We start from the raw sequence: 19,759 nt of genomic DNA, 5'->3' as shown, positions 1-19,759 counted from the left end.
TCCCAGTTTCTTGATGATGTGGAGCTTATGGAAACTATGACTAGTGCCTTGGGTTGGTACTGCCTTAACTGTGCCTGTTGGATTTCATGGTGATAAATCTACTCACATATAATGAAACTCCCTCTCCTTTCTCCTCATAATGACCTTACCATGTCAGTATTTTGCTGATGTGATATGTTATTTAATAGTCATGAAACTCTTGAAGAAACCTCCATTGGGATTGGCCTCAGGTGCACTCCCAAATTGCAGGAAAACGATTGCAAGAGCATCTGTGCTGGACTTCTCAAAGAACAACCTTAAATACCACCGAGCATTGGATCCCAACAGTTCCTTGCACTGAAACAAGAACAGGTTATCTGGGTGTTGCCCATCTATAAGCTTATGCAACCTTTTGCTTCTACTTGCTTCGACTTGATATAAGTTGCCTCTTATTACTGTTCCAGCTACAAGGTCCATTCTGTTTTGGTCTGTCGATCATTTTGTTTCCTGATGCCGCCGCGGCCACGCGATTTTCAAGCACCCAATTGGGCCAATTCCGATTCTCATGAACCTAAATCCCACTTCCTGGGCCGGCCCAACTAGCCAACCCCGCGCCGCGAGCAGGTTGCGGCCCAACTCGTAAGACACCGACGAGCCCAACATGTTCTCTCTTCCTCTCCTGTGTCCTCTTTTCTTTCTTGCGAGGGAGGCCAGGCAGGACGATACAACTCTCGCCGTCGCTGCTGAATCGAAGCACACCACCTCCTCTCGCTCCGCTCCGCTCCGCCTCCTCACCTGACCCGACTAGGGTGCTCGCCGCTGATCTCGCCGCGCCCGCCATGGCCGCCGCGCACCCGGGCTCCTCCGCCGCCGCCGGAGAGGCCCCGACCACCGGGGAGCACCGGATGGGGACCACTATCATCGGGGTCTGCTACGAGGGCGGCGTCATCCTCGGCGCCGACTCCAGGACCAGCACCGGTACGGCATCCGACGCCTCTCCATCTGTGTGTGCCGCGGGAGATCCTACCACGGGCGAGGGTTGATTTGGCGCGGGGGATGGGGTTGGTCTAGGTTTTCGCTTGGATCGTTGGGAATTGAGAGGTAGCTGGTGATGTTGGCCGCTGTGATGGCCTTTTGGTTTTGTTTTTGATTGCTTGCGAGATCAGAGGACTTTATTTGGGTACTAGCAGTAGGATAGATAGAATGATGTTGCGGGGAAGTTGGCCCTTCTCTGCTTCCTGTTTGGATTGTCAGATCATTGATGGAATATAGAATAGTCCAACTCTTGTTTAGCATACAATCAATTGTCTTTGCCATGAGCCCATGATAGTGGTTGTGATGACAATGAACGATGAGATTATGTGCTCACTTTGCTTTCAAGGATGTCTTTGGTGTTTTGTGAACCATGCATCCTTTTGATTAACTTATGTCTTCTTACTGGAAAACATGCCTCCTTAAAGTTCATGTAGTGTCGGTCAAAGTAGTCCAGAAAATGCTTTTTCTCCTGCTTCCGCCAAATAAATTTGATATTAGGCTGTTGTATTCTTGTTTTTATGCTAAATTTTAATATTTCTTTGCTGCTCAAATTTGTAGGAATGTATGTGGCCAACCGTGCTTCAGACAAAATTACTCAGCTGACAGACAATGTGTATGTCTGCCGCTCTGGATCTGTAAGTACCCATCTATTTTGAAGATGAAAGCCTTTTCCTTGTGGTTTTCTAATGTTATTGACTTATTGTCGTATTAAGATGTTTAAGTAGAAACATCCTGCTAAGTTTGTCCCTTGACAAGTTAATAATGCACATCTTTGACGGCACCTAGTTTAGAGACAGTGGCTTAGATTTCACTGTTGATCTGAATCTGAACCAGTTAAACAATATACATGCTAGTAAATACTCATGTTGCTGTTTTTATGCTGCCCTGTCTTTACTTTCTTAGTAGCAAGAAATTCCTCCTTTGCAGTCTAAGTGCCAGAGATGGACATTCCTTTTTGCACGTTATTCACTTCACATGTAAACTTCTTGCTGTTTTTATTTTCTCACAGGCTGCTGATACACAAGTCATTTCGGACTATGTACGTTATTTCCTCCACCAACACACGTAAGTTGGTTCTTCATACATGACCTAAGAATGTTTAATCTTCTCATTGGAGAAATCAATAAACTAAATGAGACTCAGATATCTTTGATAAATACTGGTATATGGTTACCTAAATATTTGACATGCAAGGTAGCTGATGCTAAAGTTAGACTTCTTGTGCAGAATCCAGGCTGGGCAGCCAGCTACTGTTAAAGTTGCGGCCAACTTGATTAGGTTGCTAGCCTACCAGAACAAGGTATGTTAAAATGCTCTTTACTTGCCTCATTAATTACCTGTCATCTGGAATTGTTTGTCAGATTTGATATTAAACTCTTGTTAAATTACAAAATTGAATATTTCTTTTTTAATTCCAGAACATGTTGCAAGCTGGCATGATTATTGGAGGATGGGACAAATATGAGGGAGGCCAGATTTTTTCGGTCCCTCTTGGTGGAACGATTCTGAGGCAACCGTTTGCAATTGGAGGTATATTTTCTCACATAGGGTCACATTGGTCCCTTTTTTCCAAGTTGGCGTCTCAACGCAACTTCCAGTATTCTCTTTCCTGTGACATACCTTGTGTGAGCTAATGACTTAGTACTCAACTCACTTAGTGTTTGAGCATTACATGATGACATTTTCATACTCCAAATTTGGTTATGAAAAAACTTGCCTGCTGAAGCATATGGTCCATACTATTTTCCTAATTCTCTTCGGTGTACATCAGGTACTATTTCTGACACTTGTAATCTTTATTTCTGACTTTCAGGTTCAGGTTCCAGTTACCTTTATGCGCTTATGGATCATGAGTGGAGAGAGGGAATGAGCGAGGAAGAGGCACAGGTATATCACCAAAGTTCCTTCTTAATTCTTAGTCTGAGCACCATTGAGATACTCTCCAGTATAAGATGTAATAATAGGAAAATGTTATTAAATGTTAAAAGTGGACTATAATACAAAACTAAATCAATTTTCCTAATCTGTTTCTTTTATGTCCATATTTACAGAAATTTGTAGTCAAGGTAGTTTCCCTTGCTATGGCCCGTGATGGTGCTAGTGGAGGAGTTGTTCGTACAGTTACCGTAAGTTCTATTTTTTTCTTTGCATATTGTAGTTCCCTTTATTGAGGAATACTGAAACATTGGAAACACCTAAACTTGATGTCATGTATTTTCCTCTGTCATGTTATTTTTGGCACTTGTATCTTGCACAATGGGCCTTGTGATATCTTTCAGAAGTGAAACTTAATGAACTGTGATTGAAAATTGTAACTGTTTGACCATTCAACGTCTTGCATGGTGCAATATTCTCTATCTTTCATCATGCAAAATTGAGTATGCATGTAGCTTTTCCTGAAATGAATTGAGATGGTGTTACAAGAACAATTGGAATGCCTCATCTAAGTGATGTGTCAACTTTTGTTACTTGATTCACTTAAAATGAATTCTATCTGTAAGCTCTGTTTTCATATTGTTTTGAGGTTTTGCCTTGGAAAAAAAAACTCGATTTGTAAGAACGAAGGGACTTCAAAGTAGTGAATGCTTGTTTTTTTTTCCTTTGCTCTCTCAGCTTTCCTTTTTTTGGTCCACTTTATTTGCTAGTGTTCTGCGTCTGGTGGGCACATATATTTTAGACTGATTTTTTTTCCTGAGCTCAAAACTAACTGATTTGGTCATGTCACAGATAAACGCGGATGGTGTCAAGAGAAACTTTTACCCTGGTGACAAGCTTCCACTGTGGCATGACGAGCTGGAGCCCCATAACTCATTGCTCGATATTCTTGCTGCTGGGAACCCTGATCCCATGGTGCAGTGAACTTGCCCTCCAGCCGCTCACCTTCCTTTGTGAAATTTCCTACTGTATGACTTGTTCAAGATTTCAACTAAAGAATTTGAAACAATTCCTGCTGCCGCACGAAAGTGTTTACTTTTTTCTTATTGTTGTGATGTTGTTGCACCTTACTAAATTTCTGTTCGGCAGATTGATCGCCATTCTGAGGTGTGGTTAGTGTCATCAGAGCACTGTGATTTTAGTTAAATGGTTGGATGTTACTGTGATGAGGATATGATCTTTTGATACGCCTAGTGGTCGTGTAAGGCGATGCAGATACAAGCTGTCTATGAGCCCATCGCCTATCGGTATCATTAATGCCTTCCCCATTAGAAGCCATTTGGCGAGGGCACCGTCCGAACAAATATGACCCTCAAACCCTCAAAATCTGAAAATTGCTTTCTGGTGCTGGGCAGTTTTGCTTAGAGACTATTCGTGCAGCATGTCAGCTAGACCTGATTCAAGTGTTTATATGATGTATGGGCATTGATGCTATGGTGCTAGTTACCATTTAAAGTTATAGGGCACAACCCTATTCGTCGAAACACTATAGTGAAAATGCGACAGCTGTGCGAATTTATAAAAAGGGATGATGGAAAAAGGGATGACCTGAACATTACGAAACATAACCAAATTGCAAGCACCGAAAATTCATTCAGTGCAGCATGTATGCTGATTGCTGAAGATATTCCCTCCGTTCCAAATTGTAGGTCGTTTTAACTTTTTTAGGTTCATAGCTATTATTATGCATTCAGATACAGTGTATGTCTAGGTGCATAATAATATTTATGAACCTAGAAAAGTCAAAACGACTTGCAATTTGGAACGGATGGAGTATCAAGGAACTGACAACAGCATTGCTGAAGCTAAGGAGAGTTGCATCGGGAACATTAAACTCCATTTCTAGCAGCTGCGTAATTTCGCAGAAACTGTAGTTTTCTGTATAAGGCATATCCCTGAACCCTCAATTACTCATAGATTAACTCTTCGCATTTCAACCATTACATTCAGATTTACAGGTAATGTACACTACATGGCGTTAGTGAAGCTTTTGTACAGTTTAAATTCCATTGCCAGATTATTCTCAGTTTCCATCAGTCAGCATTATGTTCAATTGGGCCTGGGTGCACAATGCATCAAATAAACACTGCATCACCCGCCCTATTTTCTGTTTCTGTCATGGGATATAGTACATTGGATTGGGGAGCTTGAAGGAGCGAGCGCTCATGGACCAGCCCAGCAAATCGCTCCATTGATCGCCAGAGTTGCCTAGGATCCTATACCCCTCTTCTTCCATTGCCTTCCTCTTTTCTGATTTGTAGACTGTTGCAGTTTTCTTGCGGTCACATGCTTCCCTGGAGATCGGAAAAGACACATTTCAGATTTCATAGTTAACAATGAACGATGAAGAACAGTGGGTCATACAAAGTGCGCAGGCGACAAATTTGACTGAGCTTAGAAGATTTCAATTTCAGCATTCAACCAAAAGGTAGCAGTCGACTGAAAGTAATCTGTGATTTATACCTGAGTATGAGCTTGTCCCAATCATGGAACCCCTGCTTCTTGAGGTTCTCCGCGGTGATGTCTAGGTGCCCCTCGCTTCTGCCCGTGAGCAGGAAGGTCTTGAACCCCAGCTCGCGAACCTCATTGTACAGCTTCAAGCTGGAGGGGATGGCCAGCGCCTCACCCCTCTCCACCCACCTGTCGAACTTCTGGTGGTCGAACAATTCAAGCCTGCGGTTCGAAATCAAGAGCACCATGTGAGAGCGAGACAATATTGAACGGAGTAGCAAGTTCATGCCTAAATCTTTCCCTGTCCTGCACTCCTGCCTAGAATTTTATCATTTTGGGTGAGATGTGGTGCCAAACAAGGCTTGGATACCGCAATGGATTTCGTTGCCTAAACAATTCGGGATTCCGTGCCGCCTAAATTTCTGCTCTTTTTCCTCGATGGCAATGGCAGATGCGTGGGGCGAGAGGTCTGACTCACCCGTACCCGTGCTCGGCGTAGTAGGGGAGGTTGGAGAGCAGCGTCTCGTCGATGTCGAACACCCATGCGTCGCGGCCGTCGCCCCGGAGCGGCGCGGCGCGCGCGTAGGTGGTGGACTCCCGCGCGATGAGGTCGAGGTCGGAGCGGTAGGCGGCGCCCGCGATGTAGTCCCGGACGTGCGCCGCGCACCCCGCCGGCACCGCCTTCCACGGCGCGAGGTTGTTGGCCTCCGCCGCGAGCCGCCAGCTCGCACAGCGCACGTCCGCCGGCACGTCGTCCACCGCCGGCTCGAAGACGAGCGGGCGTGGCAGGTGCTGGTACTGCTCCGCCGCCGCGTTCTCGAACGCGACCTGCGCCGGCGCAGCCGGCACCAGGTCGACCTGGACCTCCAGCTCCAGCGTCGCCGCGACGGCGTCTGTCGGCGCCTCGTCCTGCCCCTCGCCTGCGGCAGCCGCCCGCGCCGCCGCCGCAGCCTCGGACGGGAGCTCGATGATGAGGGGGCGCGGCAGGAGGTGCTGCGGCGGCGGCTGATTGTGCTGCTCCGCCTCCGTCTCCGAAGCCAGTGCCGGCGCCTCCTCGGACGCGCTCTGCGCCGGCGCGGCTGGCGCATGCTCCACTCCGATCTCCGCGGGCGCCGCCGTGGCTTCCTCGGCGACAGCGGCGAGGAGCATGGCCAGCGTCACGAGCAGGCGGACGAGGCCGCCGCTACCGCGGCGCGCCATGACGCGCGTGCCGTTACCGCTCGGCCGCGCGCGGGAGCCCGGGTCGATAGCCGATGCGCCGCCGCGTGGGGGCCGGGCGCAGACGGGGCGGGGCGGGGCTGGCGCGGGGCGAAGCGAAGGCGTGCGGTCGGGGGCAGTAAATAGGTAGCCGAGGCGGTGGACGGTGGTTGGTGGCGTGGGGCGCGTCTCGGCTGGCAGGCGAAGCTGGGAAGGAGGACGAGGGAGGAGGGGAGCGGGGAATGCGTGGCTCCGGCGGCTTCGGCGGGAGGTGAGGGGGGAAGGTTAAGTAGGGAGGCCTGCGGCGTGCATCTCGTTTCGCAGGCCTGGGGCCTGGGGGCGGAGGGGAAAGGGGAAGACCGAGCGGAAGAGGGTGGGATTCGAATGTGAGGGAGGAGGATTCTTAGCGGTGGGGCAAGCCCATGGGGTCGGTGGTTACGTGGCGGCTACGGGTTGGCTTGGTTGTGTGCGCGGGTCGGGCCTCGGGCGGGGGGCAAGGTCTTGGCGCGTTCCGTGCGAGGCGTGCGCTGCCTTGGCCGGCCGCGGCGCGCCGGCGCGGTGGACCCAGCCACGCCGCTGACGTGGCATGTGGTCTTCTTCTTCTTCTTGTTTTTTTTAAGGAATAGGCATGTGCTCTTCCACGCCGCGTCTATTGGATGACCTCCGGGCCCGCGTGTTGGAGCTTTTGACCCACCGCAAGGCTGCACGCGAAATTCTTTTTTTTTGGAAGTAAATGCACGCGAAATTCCGACGCGACCGGGCGCTAAGCTGCCGCTGCCGCCGCGTGTGCGTATAGCGTACCGGCGACGTGAGAACTCGATGAGAGAGAGAAAGAAGTCACTTGGATTTAGATAGAAATATATATCATCGCCACGGTAAAAACATAGCACATGTCGTAAAGAGTCGCTTGCCACATAAGTCGTAGTCGAGTTATACACATACACATTGTTCTCGATCCCACCATTTTATTTAGATAATAATATAAGCTGCACCATATTTTACATAATATAAGACAGCTATTTTATGGTAATGACTTGCACACGTATGGAACACATATATTCATAAGAGTATGACTATACAATAATTAATGTTGAACTTGACATTTACAGTGAAGTTAACATCTCATGTGGATCAAAAGTGGTAGATGCAGAGCGCTTAATCTGCTTGTGAGCTTCTACTGCCGACGATTGCACCAAGCCATTGAGTCACAAATACCTTGGATGCCATCGGTGATGTTGCCTGTCCGCCGACAAGCAGTGATAGCAGGCGTTCATGAGTCGGCGCTCCGCCGCACAAACGAGCTAGTAAAAAGGATCAGGAGAGCACATGCCCCCACACCCGCCCTAACAACGCTTATATCCTCACCAAGTGAGGCAAGCCAAGCAAAGGCTCAACTCCATTATGTATGCACAAGGGTCATTATCGATTTTATTACCTGCCCACCAGCGGTAGCACCAGACTCGACTACATTATTAAGATCATCATTATGTCTTTCCAACAACAATGTGGGATGGTAATTGTATCTAAATATAAGTCTATATGGACTCACGCCATGAACTAATGTGGCACAATAAATGACTCGATTGCATTGTCCATTACTAATTGGTCCCGGTTAATATAATTGGCATGATTTTTCCATTAAGTACCATATTTTAGATAGAGGCAAATAAGGTATGCCTTAGAGTTGCTATGGACTTATATTTGCACGAGTACTATATGAATGCTATTTCCTCCGTTTCAGAATGGAGGTCGTTTTAGCTTTTCTACGTGTATAGATTTTACTATTCATCTAGATGTAACCTTATGCATAACAAAGGGGTTGTTTGGATACGAGGTACTAAACTTTAACAATATCACATCGGATGTTCGGATGCTAATTAGGAGGACTAAACATGAGCTAATTATAAAAATAATTGCAGAACCTTGTGCTAATTCGCGAGACGAATCTATTAAGCCTAATTAATCCATCATTAGCAAATGGTTACTGTAGCACCACATTGTCAAATCATGGACTAATTAGGCTTAATAGATTCGTCTCCCGAATTATACTCCATCTGTGCAATTAGTTTTGTAATTAGCTTATGTTTAGTACTCCTAATTAGCATCCAAATATCCGATGTGACAGGTGTTAAACTTTAACAGGTGTTTCCCAAACACCCCTAAAATCTATGTATTAAAAAACCAAAACAATCTACATTTTGGGACGGACAAAGTACTAAGGTAGTGTTTGGTTGGCTCAAATGTAACGTAATCTGATTACTGAAGGTAACGAATCCCATTACATATGTTTGGTTGCGGTGGTTTGTAATCAATTGACATTGTAATCGAATCTCTTACCTAAATAATATCTATACAAGCTTGTTACCCCTCCTCCCCCACCGTAATCAGATATAGCACCCACACAGTAATCTGATTACGTTACCAGAGTGCAACCAAATAAAGAGGGCAATCACCCATTCCACCTCCAAATACACTGTAATCTAATTCCCTTTGCGTTTACATTACCTTAACACGAACCAAACACTATCTAAATAGAATTATACGTAGATGGGTACGTGCACAAGTACCAGCATCATCCATCTCAGGCTAGCTAGTGCTAGTGCTCGGAGAATAATGCAGATCAGACAATATATGTCAATCCATATCCCAGGACTCTCTCGTGAGACATCGGCGCCACTCCTTCCAAGGTCCCCTTCCCCGATCCCCGTGTCAACAGCCACCATCGATCCTTTGAAACCTCTCCGCGTCGACTTGGACATCAGCTACAGAACATTGTCACGATCACACAGAGCAGGGACACACATCGATGGCACGTCCTCCTCCTCCGGCTCTACCTCTACTCCACTGTTCGTCTCCAGACACAGCAATGGCAGCAGACCTGCGCTGTCGCTCTTCGTTCGTCACGTCGTCGGAATTCACCACGCCGTCGGTGCTCCAGTCCATGGAGCCGACCGTCCAGCTGCGCGTGACGGCTCTCCGATCCATCCGGCGGGGACGAAGCCAGCAGCGCCATGGGGTCTGGGGATACTCCATCTCGATCCACGAGCTTGATCGAGTCGCCTCTCCCGACGACGTCCCCGAAGAAGCACGGGTCGAAGATGGTGTCGAGGCGCTTCCTGTTCCCGTCGTTCAGCGGCTCGGGCAGCGGGATGTACTGGGCGACGGGGTCGTCGGCGAGCAGCACGGCCCGCCGGAGGTCGGCCCAGGCGACGACGGTGGTGGAGCTGCCGAGCGCGACCGCCTTGGTGGAGGTGAAAGGCGAGGACCTCGTCCCCCGGCGGCAGGAGCTTCCGCGACACGATCTTCCGGCGCCACCGCCCGGTCTTCTCGCGGTGCACGCGGAGGATGTAGCGCTTGCAGCTCGGGTTGGGGTTGAAATTGTTGCTTCCGAGTGTCTCATTCAACAGCAACACGAGTACTACAGAACTACTCATAAATCAGAATGATGCGATCAAACACTCTCATATACCTTTTTTCGAACAAGCTCTCATATACCTCCATTTAAGAGGGGAAGGGGGATGGCAAAATTGATCCATATTTGCATGAAACTAAACTGCCCTCTGATCACTAATATGTTATTAGATGCAACCGTGAACCGTTGCACGGACAGAGCACCATCAGAGACAATGGAGTATGTGCATGCTAGCAGTAACAGGTTTCCAACATGAACAACACAGATGGTACGACACTGATTCTCAGATACTAAAACAGCATCCTGTTCCTGTCTGCATCCTAGTTGGCTTCCAATCCATTCCCTGGACCAATGGTCATCTAGCTTGTTAACATGGTCAACATAGATGGCAGTTCCCTCTGTCAGCAATGTAACAACGTCGGGCTGGGCCAGTTGATGTTCATTACACCTCAAAAGTCAAAATCTCAGATTTGAAACACTCTCTCCAACCCTCCAGCGGCCAGCCGACAGAAAGGAATTACAATGTGTCTAATTCCATGCGGCATCATTGACAAGGCTCTAATGTCATCCGCGTCAAGGTATCCATCCATCCACACGTCATCCAGCCGGGCCAGACTCCCCAAACTGAAAACAAGCAAAACAAACAACAGAAGAAAAACGTGGAGCACAGCACAGCACACAGCTCCCAGACGTCATCTGCCAACTCCAAAACGTCCAGCCGGGCCAACAGCCGATGACCCCCTCTCTTCTTTAGTGCCGATCAGACCTTCACTGCATTGACTCTCTGTGCAGTCCAGCCATACATGATACATCTTCAAGTCTGAGAAAAAATTACATGCATAAGTTAAATTAGCTTTACAATCATACAATTCATGACAGAGATCAACTGTTATGTCATTTCATTCATGCTAATGGGTGTTTATTTCCTTATTAGCAGCTACTCAAGGTCATTCTAAGACATAAAATTAGCTTCTTGAGGTAGTGATAACAACTACATCTGCCAACTCCAAATCATGAAAATGCCAAATCAAGTTGCTTCTATTAGTTCTGACTCACCTTCCTAAATTATCAACAACAAAATCTGCCTACCCCAGGTGATGTGATGGCATTAGATCGTACTGTTTCAAGTGTTGAAAGTCCAAACGGATCTTGGGATTCCCCGTTGCTTCCATCCCCAAGAGTTGGGGCATTGTATCACGGGCATCTTCTTGAAACCTAATAAATAAAAAGCAAATGTGTCAGTAATACAATAAAAAAAAACAGGTACAAGGACACACATTACTCACAGGACACTTTTATGTATATAGCTATTTTAGACACATACATACATATAATTTTCAGGTAGGTAAATGTACGTTTAAATCGTGCAGTGCCATAACAAATGCATGTAGCACACATTTCCAATCAAGATGAACCCACACTAAGGAATAGCAGACAACCAAAGTCAAGAAATGTGAAAAGGTTGATTCACTAGGCTGTTTTAGGACTGTAACCCTGCTACACAGGTGAAATTCACACGCCAATGGCTGGTTTGGGGTCCAGTCTGCAAGCGCATCTCAACGCACTCCCTTTGCACGCCGAATTGGATCAGATAGCGCCGGTACTGTATGGGAAAACCATATATATGCTGCAATTCGAGGATTTGATAGCAGGACTACAATTCATCTTAGCAGGAGTAACCATAGCAGTTGCTATATCAATTTGCAATACAGTTGACACATTGCTGTGGAAGAATCCCAATACTTCTTTGCATACGGAAAAGACATTGCCAAACCTAGTCTGTGCTAAAATAAGGCACAATGCAACATCACCTGATTCTAGAATATGCTCCAAGCCAAAGAGCCGAATTTATTGTAAATTTAGAACTTCAATATTAAATGTTTGTGTAAGCATTCTTTTATGCAGTTCCAGTGCTTGAATGTTTAAAGCAAATGTTTGTGGAAAGAAACCACCTTCAGACTAACAGAGAGGATAACAGGTGATTCAGCATGATGGCTAAGCGAGTTATGTGATAACAAGAGGCATTCCTTGCTCACAAAATGTAAGCATTGTTGCTTCACAATGCAGCATGCAACCTATCTAGATAGTTTGATAAAGGACTAGTAAAGTTTTATTGCTACAAAATGAAGACTAATGAATCAGGACGTGCTGGTATTACCGGTGCGTCAATGATCACACAAGGCCCACACAGGAAACCAAACATTGACCACATGAGGAACAAAAACAGACTGGAAAGAATTACATGAAAATTGAAATAGACATAATTATTAGAATACTATTACAAGGAATAAACAGAATTTAATGACATTCCAACTGTCTTCAAATAACATCAAATGTTTCCCCTGAATCTAGGACAACATAACATACCTTATCAACTGCATTTAACAAATTCTCCCCTCCAATATACAGATCGAGAAATGCATTGCTGGTTTGATCTTCCATCTTGGGCCACCCATCTATAACATGACTCAGCAAACGGTATTAAGACTAATATATCTCAAATGCGACAAATACCAACATGATCTAATTGAGAATGAGAATGATAAGACATAGAAGTTGCCAATACTAACAAATAAATAAGTTTCAGCATGGATACCTCCAACATCATTGAAGCACTTGGAGAATGTACAGTGGACAAAGGTCAGTGCATATCTTATGCCTCTCTCGTCAGACATAGGGATCACAGCTTTCAGTGTTTTCTTTGATGCGTCAACCACCACCACTGATCCTTTGGGGACTCTGCGGTTTGGCTTGGATATCAAGTACAGAATGTTGTCATGGTCACACAGAGTAGGGTAGCACAGAGGTGCAATGTTCTCCAACTCTACCCCCCTGCTCCTGTTCATACGTAGCGACGACAACATCCCTCCACTGCATTTTAACACATCTTCAATATCATCCATGCTGTCCGTGCACCAATTCTTTGAACCAATTGCCCAGCTGTATGTGACGGCTTTCCATCCAGCAAGAGCGGAGTCAGCACCAAAGCGATATTCCATCTCTACAAACTTTATCGAATTCTGTCTCCCTATAGCATCGCGGTAAAAGCACGGATCACTGGGTGATTCCAGGTACGCCTTGTTTCTATCATTCAATGGCTTAGGTAATGGGATGTAATAGGCAACAGGGTCCTTGTCGAGCACGTCGCAGAGCAGGACAGCGCTCCGGAGGTCGACCCAGGCAATGTTGGAGCCTTGGAGCGCGATTACCTTGGTGGACGTGAAATCAAGAGCCTCGTCCTCCTCCAGCCCCTTGCCACCAGCTGATTCTGTCGGAAACATCTTCCGCGACACGATCTTCCTGCGCCACCGCCTAGTCTTCTCATGGTCAGGGTTGAGAGTCACCGCTGCAGGAGCCGGAGGCGACGAGGCCAACATTGGCGCGAGTGATGGGATGACCTGGTTCCGGGAGCAGGTCGAGCGACGAGCCGCCGGTGCCGTCGGCGCTGTAGACGAAGTAGTCGTAGCAGATCTCTTCTCCGAAGGGGTCGGAGGAGGAGGAGCGGATGGCGGTATGAGATGCAACTGTTGCACGGACAAAGTCACAGAGCACCATCAACGACAAAACATATATGCACATGCTAACAGTAACAGGTGTCCAACATGAACAGCACAGATGGTGCGACAAAGATTCTCAGATACGAAAACAGCAACCTGTCGTGAGCTGATCTTCTTCAAAATACTTCTCTGCATCATAGTTTGCTTCCCTGGATCAATGGTCATCCAGCGTCTCGTCATTATCGATCTGAGAGTAGCCCATGTGCTCAGTGTCTTCACCGGACATTACAGTTTTGCATCGCTCAAGTTGATGTTCATTGCACCTACAAAGGCTCAGATTTGAAACACTCTCCAACTCTCCAGCCAACAGAAACGAATTACAAGGGTCTGATGCCATGCGCATCACAGATGGGAGGATTTAATGTCATGCACATCAACATATTTGGAAAACAAAACATGCAGCAGCAAGCAGGTTCGCCAAACTCCAGACATCGTTGAGCCGGGTCAAAGCCCTCTTGGTACTGATCATCGGATCTTCACTGCATTGACTCGCCCGTACGACAGCCATACATCTTCAAGCCTGAGGAAAAAAGTACGCAATGCGTAAATTAAATACATCCATCCGATACATTCAGCATACCTGTAGGATGAAGGGTAGGGAAACGTAGGGTGCAGGGTAAAGGAAACCTACAAGCCTGACATGTTTTCCATGAGCATCAGATTTTTCGTGACATGAGCTAGAAATCCGTTGAAATGGAAGCCAAGGAAGTGATCTGGCTCTTTCAGAGTTGTAACCTTCACACTTCCATTGGGATACTATTTAACAAAAAAAATTAGATTATTTAAGTGATAATATCCCTCTAGGCCGCACCACTATATCATTGAGTTAAAGGAGAAGCAGCAAGAGTCATTACCATTCAATTTATAGCTTACCATTCAAATTCCACATTGCAAATGGTTAAGATAATTTCTTTGCCACTCAGGTTAGAGCAATCCAATTGTGTATCATTCATAAACATAATGAAACCTTCAATAATCAAATGTCTTGACCTGATATGAACAGAAAAATTCATAAGTAAATGATCAGCAAGCTGAAAGCCATTAGAATCATATAATTCACGACATAGACACACTGATAGTAAAGTTTTTCGTGTCATAGAGTATTAATCTCAACGTAGTTATAATTTAGGGGCTTTAGCTAATCGTTGTGGCAATAGTAACTTAGATTTCTGCCAGTTTGCTGATGCAAGAGTTTAGCCTACTCTAATACATGAGTGTGATGGCAGACAAGCATCAGAAAGCTCGTACTTTAGACATGCTGGATTTACCAGGGTTTCAATGATTTCACAAGGTAGACACAGCAAACCAAACATTGATCACACTATGAACAAAAACAAACTGGAAAGGGGTTACATGAAATACAGACTTGTTAGAAACATCAATGTCTCCCTTGATCTAGGACAAAATAACATCCTTATCAACTGCTTTTGACAAATTATCCCTTCCAATATAGATTGAGAAATGCATTGCTGGTTTGGTCTTCCATCCTGGGCCACGCATCTATAACATGATTCATCAAATGGTCTTAAGACTGCTATATCTCAAATGCGACATATGCCAATACCAACATAATCTAAATTGAGAATGAGACCACATACAAGTTGCCAGCACTAACAAGCAAATAAGTTTGACATAAATACCTGCAATGCCATTGAAACAGCTGGAGAATGTACAGTGGACATAGGTCAGTGTATATCCTATGACTCTCTCGTCAGACATCGGGGTCACTGCTTTCAGTGTTTTCTTTGATGTTTCAACAACTACCACAGATCCTTTGGGTCCTCTGTGGTTTGGCTTGGACATCAGGTACAAAACATTGTCACTGTCGCACAGAACAGGACACACAGTGGTGGGGTGTTCTTCGACTCTACCCCCCTCCTCCTGTCCGGACTTAGCAATGACAGCATACCTCCACTGTTTTCTAATACATCTTCAAAATCAACCACGCTATCCGTGCACCAATTCTTTGAACCAAATGTCCAGCTGCATGTGACAGCTCTCCATCCACCAAAAGAAGTGAAGCGCTCATGGCGATATTCAATCTCTACAAACTTTATCAAATTTTGTCCTCCTATAATATCCCGGAAAAAACAGGGATCGGCAGGTGATTCCAGGTACCCCTTGTTTCTATCATTCAATGGCTCAGGCAATGGGATGTAACAGGCGACAGGGTCATTGTCAAGCACGTCGCAGACCACAACAGCCCTCCGGAGATCGATCCAGGCAATGTTTGCCATGTAATATCTTCCGTGACCGTGACACGATCTTCCTGCGCCACAGCCCAGTCTTCTCGTGGTGCAACCGGAGGATGTACCGCTTGCCGCTCGGATCAGGGTTGAGAGTGACCACGGCATAGCGACCGCCGCGGGAGCCAGAGGCGACGAGGCCAACATTGGCGCGAGTGATGGGATGACCTGGCTTTGGAAGCAAATCTACCCCCTAATTATATTTTTCTTTTTTATTCTTCACATTGAGTTTTAATTTCCGATTTTGCTATTTGACTTGTAACATGATGCTCTACGTTATAAAAATACATTAGCAATTTTTTATGATTACTTTTCATACAGTTTTGTATATCTAAGACCTATAAAAATAATTATGAAAAATTCTTAGTATAATTTTTTAACATAAAGCATTATATTTTATATCCACTCACAAAATTTGAACTCAAAATTCAACTCATACATGAAGAGAAAAAAAGAAAAATCTAATTGGAGGGTAGATTGGACCAAATGAAGTACTGTAGGGGAGCAAAGTGAACCTAAATTTTATTCAGAGGGTTAAGCGAACAAAGTGGATAGGTGAGGAGAGTAAAATGAACTTTTTCCAACAAACAACTAACATATCCAACAAACAACTAACATAAGCTATCTCTATAAGAAGTGAAAATGACAAAATTGCTCCATGTCCGCATGAAACTAAACTGGCTCTGATCAGAAATAGGTTATGAGATTTAACTATTGCACGGACAGAACAGAGCACCATCAAAGACAATACATGTATGTACAAACTAAGAGAGTGTAAGATGTCCCAACACGAACAGCACAGATGTTGCTGCATTGCTTCTCTGAAAGCAACAGCATCCTGTCGTTTGCTAATCTTCTTCGAAATACTTCTCCTCTGCATCGTAGTTGGCTTCCCTGGACCAATGGTCATCCAGCATCTCATCATTATCGATCTGAGAATAGTCCATATGCTCAGTGTCTTCACCAGTCAGGAACTTTTGTTGCATCACATATGTGAATTGTTCCAGCTGATCCTGCATTTCTTCACAAGACAACGTTTGGTTGAAAGTCCCTGCAGCCGAACCTCTACCATTGCTGGAGTCCATGGGGGCAGACTCATTGGCAACAACCTGCAAATATGTCAAGGAAGAAATTCATATCATGCTAGGGCAATGCATAAAAAAGGAAGAACCACACCGAGATAACTAAATTCAGAGGCAATCCTGACTTCTAAGTAGGTCAAATAAGAAATGGAGGATGCCAGACGTCATAGAGGTCACAAAATATGCTTTAATTATGAACTGCATTAATCAAGTTTCTACATGAGCAAACAGTTTCTTTACACATGTATCATCATGTTATCTTAGCATGCATACTAGGCAAAAAAAAAAACCATGAAACTGAACCTGAACCCTCAGGCTATGTTTTTCCATAGGCAAGAAAGATTATATCATTATGCATGTTTCCTTCAAGCCATAGAGGCCAACACCATTGCACAAAACTAAGAAGTAAAGTCAACACAGAGTTCAGCGCAAAAGGAATTCCGAGGCAGAAGTTGGATCACAAGTAAAACCAGAGGTTAATGCAAGAATCTGTGTATAATATTCCACCAAAAAAAACTAGTAATTTAAGCTTCTTACAAAGCACTTTTATCGTGTACAACAAGAGTTGAACAACTAGCAGTTTGACATTGTCATACACAGCTTTGTGTGTGTGTGGATTTCCTCCTTATCGCATGAAACATAGAGTACAATTACAGCCAGCACTCAGATACATGGTGGATTCTATTTAGGGGGAATTCAGAGAACTTATCTGCCATACACAGCTTCAAAAAGAAAAAAGGTGTCTTCGATTTTTTTTTTAATTTCTTCCTCTATCAGATGAAACAAAGAGCATGATAGGCATCTATTTAGAGAAACCTCAGAGTCAGAGCATCTTGTCTGTCAAAAGAATACCATTCACCATTGAAACAATGATCACCATTACCACACATAACTTATGGCTAAAAGCTAAAGCCTTCAATCTAAAACTGATATGGAAAAAAATAATCAGCCACAACTTATCATCAATCTGGGTGCATACCAGCTTCTTTAAATTAGATAATTTTCCAGATCATGGTACTCCACGTGGCCCAAAGTTGCAAACGAAAACTAGTGTCTGAATTCACATAGCATAAGTTGCAAAGCAAGACTAGGTTTCCATTCCTTCATAACAAGGATGGGCTGATAGGCTTTTTGTTTTCAAAATTTGTAGTTAACTCCCTAGATGAAGCATATCAGTAACAGTGTTACATCCTTTCATAAAAAAAAATCGACTTCGAATTAGTGTACACAAGCATGCAATCCCCCGACCACTGAATCAACTACAAACAATTTACAGCCCGAATAGAACAAGTACAATCAAGTAGAAAATTTAGACAATATCATAATCGGCAGGATGCAAACCTCAGTCGCAATGGGCTTCACGACCTCTGTCTCCTTTTCCTTCATGCTCTGCTCTTCTTCGTCCTCCTCTTCCTCTTCTTCTTCCTCTTCCTCCTCTTCCTCCTGCTCCTGCATCGCCTCCTCAGGGCCACCACCGACCCATTCGCTGGGATCAACCCCTCTCCTAATCTGCTCCCCGCGGATCTTCTCCACGATGACCGCCTCCTCCGCCCTGCGCATCAGCGTCTCGGACCACCTCTCCCCGGGCCGCGCCATGGCCCTGCCGAGCGGGTCCTGGAACCTCCCGAGGTACTCGTGGTGCAGGTAGGGCTCCCGCTCCCGCATGGCCTCCTCGGAGAAGTACTCCCCCTCGCGGACGAGGCGGTCGAGGTACGCGCGGCGCCGGTTCCGCACCTGCGCCGCGGGCGGGGGCGCCCCCGCCGCGGCGGCGCGGAGGCGGCGCAGGTGCCAGTCGACCTCGTAGTCCGGGCTGAGCGCGTCGAAGGCGGCGAGCTCGTCGGCCGACAGCGCGGCGCCGTACCGCTCCAGGAAGAGCGGCGCGTCGCGGGCCAGAAGCGCGCGGAGCTCCGCCTGGCGACGCGGCGGGGAGGGAGGGGCGGCGGCGGAGGAGGGGGAGGAGGAGGAGAGGAAGGAGGAGGGGAAGTAGAGGCCCTCGACGGCGGAGAGGCGGGTGGCGATGCGGTCCATCGCCGCGGGCTCCATGGCTGCTGCGGGCTGCCGTGGGGGGATGCGTGGCGCGGCGTCCCCGCCGGGGGGGCTCGAGAAATCGAGAGGATTTGGGCACCGCCGGTGGGTTAGGCGTTGGGCGGCGACTGGGTTGGGCCTGAGTATGGTGCGGTTCGAGTGGGCTTCGGCTCCCGGTTGGGTCGGGGGGTTCTGTGAGGGAAAAGCGTGCGCGCGCGATCGGCCCAGCGAAGCCCAGCCAAGACGTTGTCCGACCGGTCGGTGTCAGGGTGGTCACGGGTCAGTTGGTCACGTGAACGCTCGCCCGGCGGCTGGGTGAAACGCGCACCGGCGGCGGTCAGTTTGCCGCATGCCAGTGACGGTAAATCCTGGGTCGGCGAGAGCGTGACTTCTCCTGCTCTCATCAGCAAAGAGGAAAGGCTAGCATTTGTCCTTGGGCATGGAGGTAAACATTGTACAAAACTGATTTACATCGTCACATGCGTCTCTTGGTTCCAAAAGATCGTGTAGGATATTGATTCATCGTCTCTCTTTTCACAATTTAGCTGCTAGCATATACAAGGCTCATCCTGTCAGCAACTCATTTGCAGTCATCCAATATGCAAATATGGAGGAGATGATGCTCTCTTGCTACCATGCAGTAAAAGGCTCGTGAAACCATGTCCCTCATGACCATATATTTGACTATCACGAAGCCGTAAACAACCATTCCTTTGCAACTTCGCTCTTCGTACTTACCTTGATTTTATTAAGATCAAGAATCATTTAACTCTTGTCTTCATCAAAATACTAGCTAATGAAACCCTCGTGGACTGCTCCCTCCGTTCCAAATTGTAGGTT

At 46.4% G+C, this 19,759-nt stretch overlaps 3 protein-coding genes and 1 long non-coding RNA gene across 5 annotated transcripts; 1 reads left to right on the top strand and 3 right to left on the bottom strand.

The window, feature by feature from the left end:
• The first annotated feature begins 676 nt into the window (after nucleotides 1–676).
• LOC101780396 (proteasome subunit beta type-6) lies at nucleotides 677–4,109 on the top strand. Its single transcript, XM_004964433.3, has 8 exons — nucleotides 677–957; nucleotides 1,573–1,649; nucleotides 2,024–2,079; nucleotides 2,242–2,314; nucleotides 2,433–2,544; nucleotides 2,828–2,901; nucleotides 3,066–3,140; nucleotides 3,742–4,109. Exons 1-8 carry the CDS (start codon nucleotides 819–821, stop codon nucleotides 3,871–3,873), a joined length of 738 nt encoding a protein of 245 aa, XP_004964490.1. The 5' UTR covers nucleotides 677–818; the 3' UTR covers nucleotides 3,874–4,109.
• Nucleotides 4,110–4,763: 654 nt separating this feature from the next.
• LOC101779725 (acid phosphatase 1) lies at nucleotides 4,764–6,934 on the bottom strand. Of its 2 annotated transcripts, none has more exons than XM_004964431.4 (3): nucleotides 5,879–6,934; nucleotides 5,413–5,622; nucleotides 4,764–5,243 (listed from the first exon to the last, which is right to left on the bottom strand). In XM_004964431.4, the coding sequence occupies exons 1-3, from the start codon at nucleotides 6,598–6,600 to the stop codon at nucleotides 5,066–5,068; spliced, it is 1,110 nt and encodes a 369-aa protein (XP_004964488.1). In that variant the 5' UTR covers nucleotides 6,601–6,934; the 3' UTR covers nucleotides 4,764–5,065. The 2 variants fall into 2 exon arrangements, with proteins under 2 accessions (XP_004964488.1, XP_004964489.1); XM_004964432.4 differs by having other exon boundaries at nucleotides 5,885–6,934.
• Nucleotides 6,935–10,447: 3,513 nt separating this feature from the next.
• On the bottom strand, nucleotides 10,448–12,508 carry LOC111256953. Its single transcript, XR_002677230.1, has 3 exons — nucleotides 12,377–12,508; nucleotides 11,066–11,224; nucleotides 10,448–10,829 (listed from the first exon to the last, which is right to left on the bottom strand). It is a non-coding gene; the product is annotated as an uncharacterized LOC111256953 (long non-coding RNA).
• Nucleotides 12,509–16,313: 3,805 nt separating this feature from the next.
• On the bottom strand, nucleotides 16,314–19,003 carry LOC101779335 (coiled-coil domain-containing protein 97). The gene is made up of 2 exons (XM_004964430.3): nucleotides 18,236–19,003; nucleotides 16,314–16,921 (listed from the first exon to the last, which is right to left on the bottom strand). The coding sequence occupies exons 1-2, from the start codon at nucleotides 18,935–18,937 to the stop codon at nucleotides 16,661–16,663; spliced, it is 963 nt and encodes a 320-aa protein (XP_004964487.1). The 5' UTR covers nucleotides 18,938–19,003; the 3' UTR covers nucleotides 16,314–16,660.
• Nucleotides 19,004–19,759: the final 756 nt, after the last annotated feature.

The sequence above is a fragment of the Setaria italica genome, chromosome IV, assembly GCF_000263155.2.
Source record: "Setaria italica strain Yugu1 chromosome IV, Setaria_italica_v2.0, whole genome shotgun sequence".
Lineage (NCBI taxonomy): Eukaryota > Viridiplantae > Streptophyta > Magnoliopsida > Poales > Poaceae > Setaria > Setaria italica.
The sequence above is the reverse complement of the archived record's forward strand: the minus strand, read 5'-3'. Positions and strand labels throughout refer to the sequence as shown.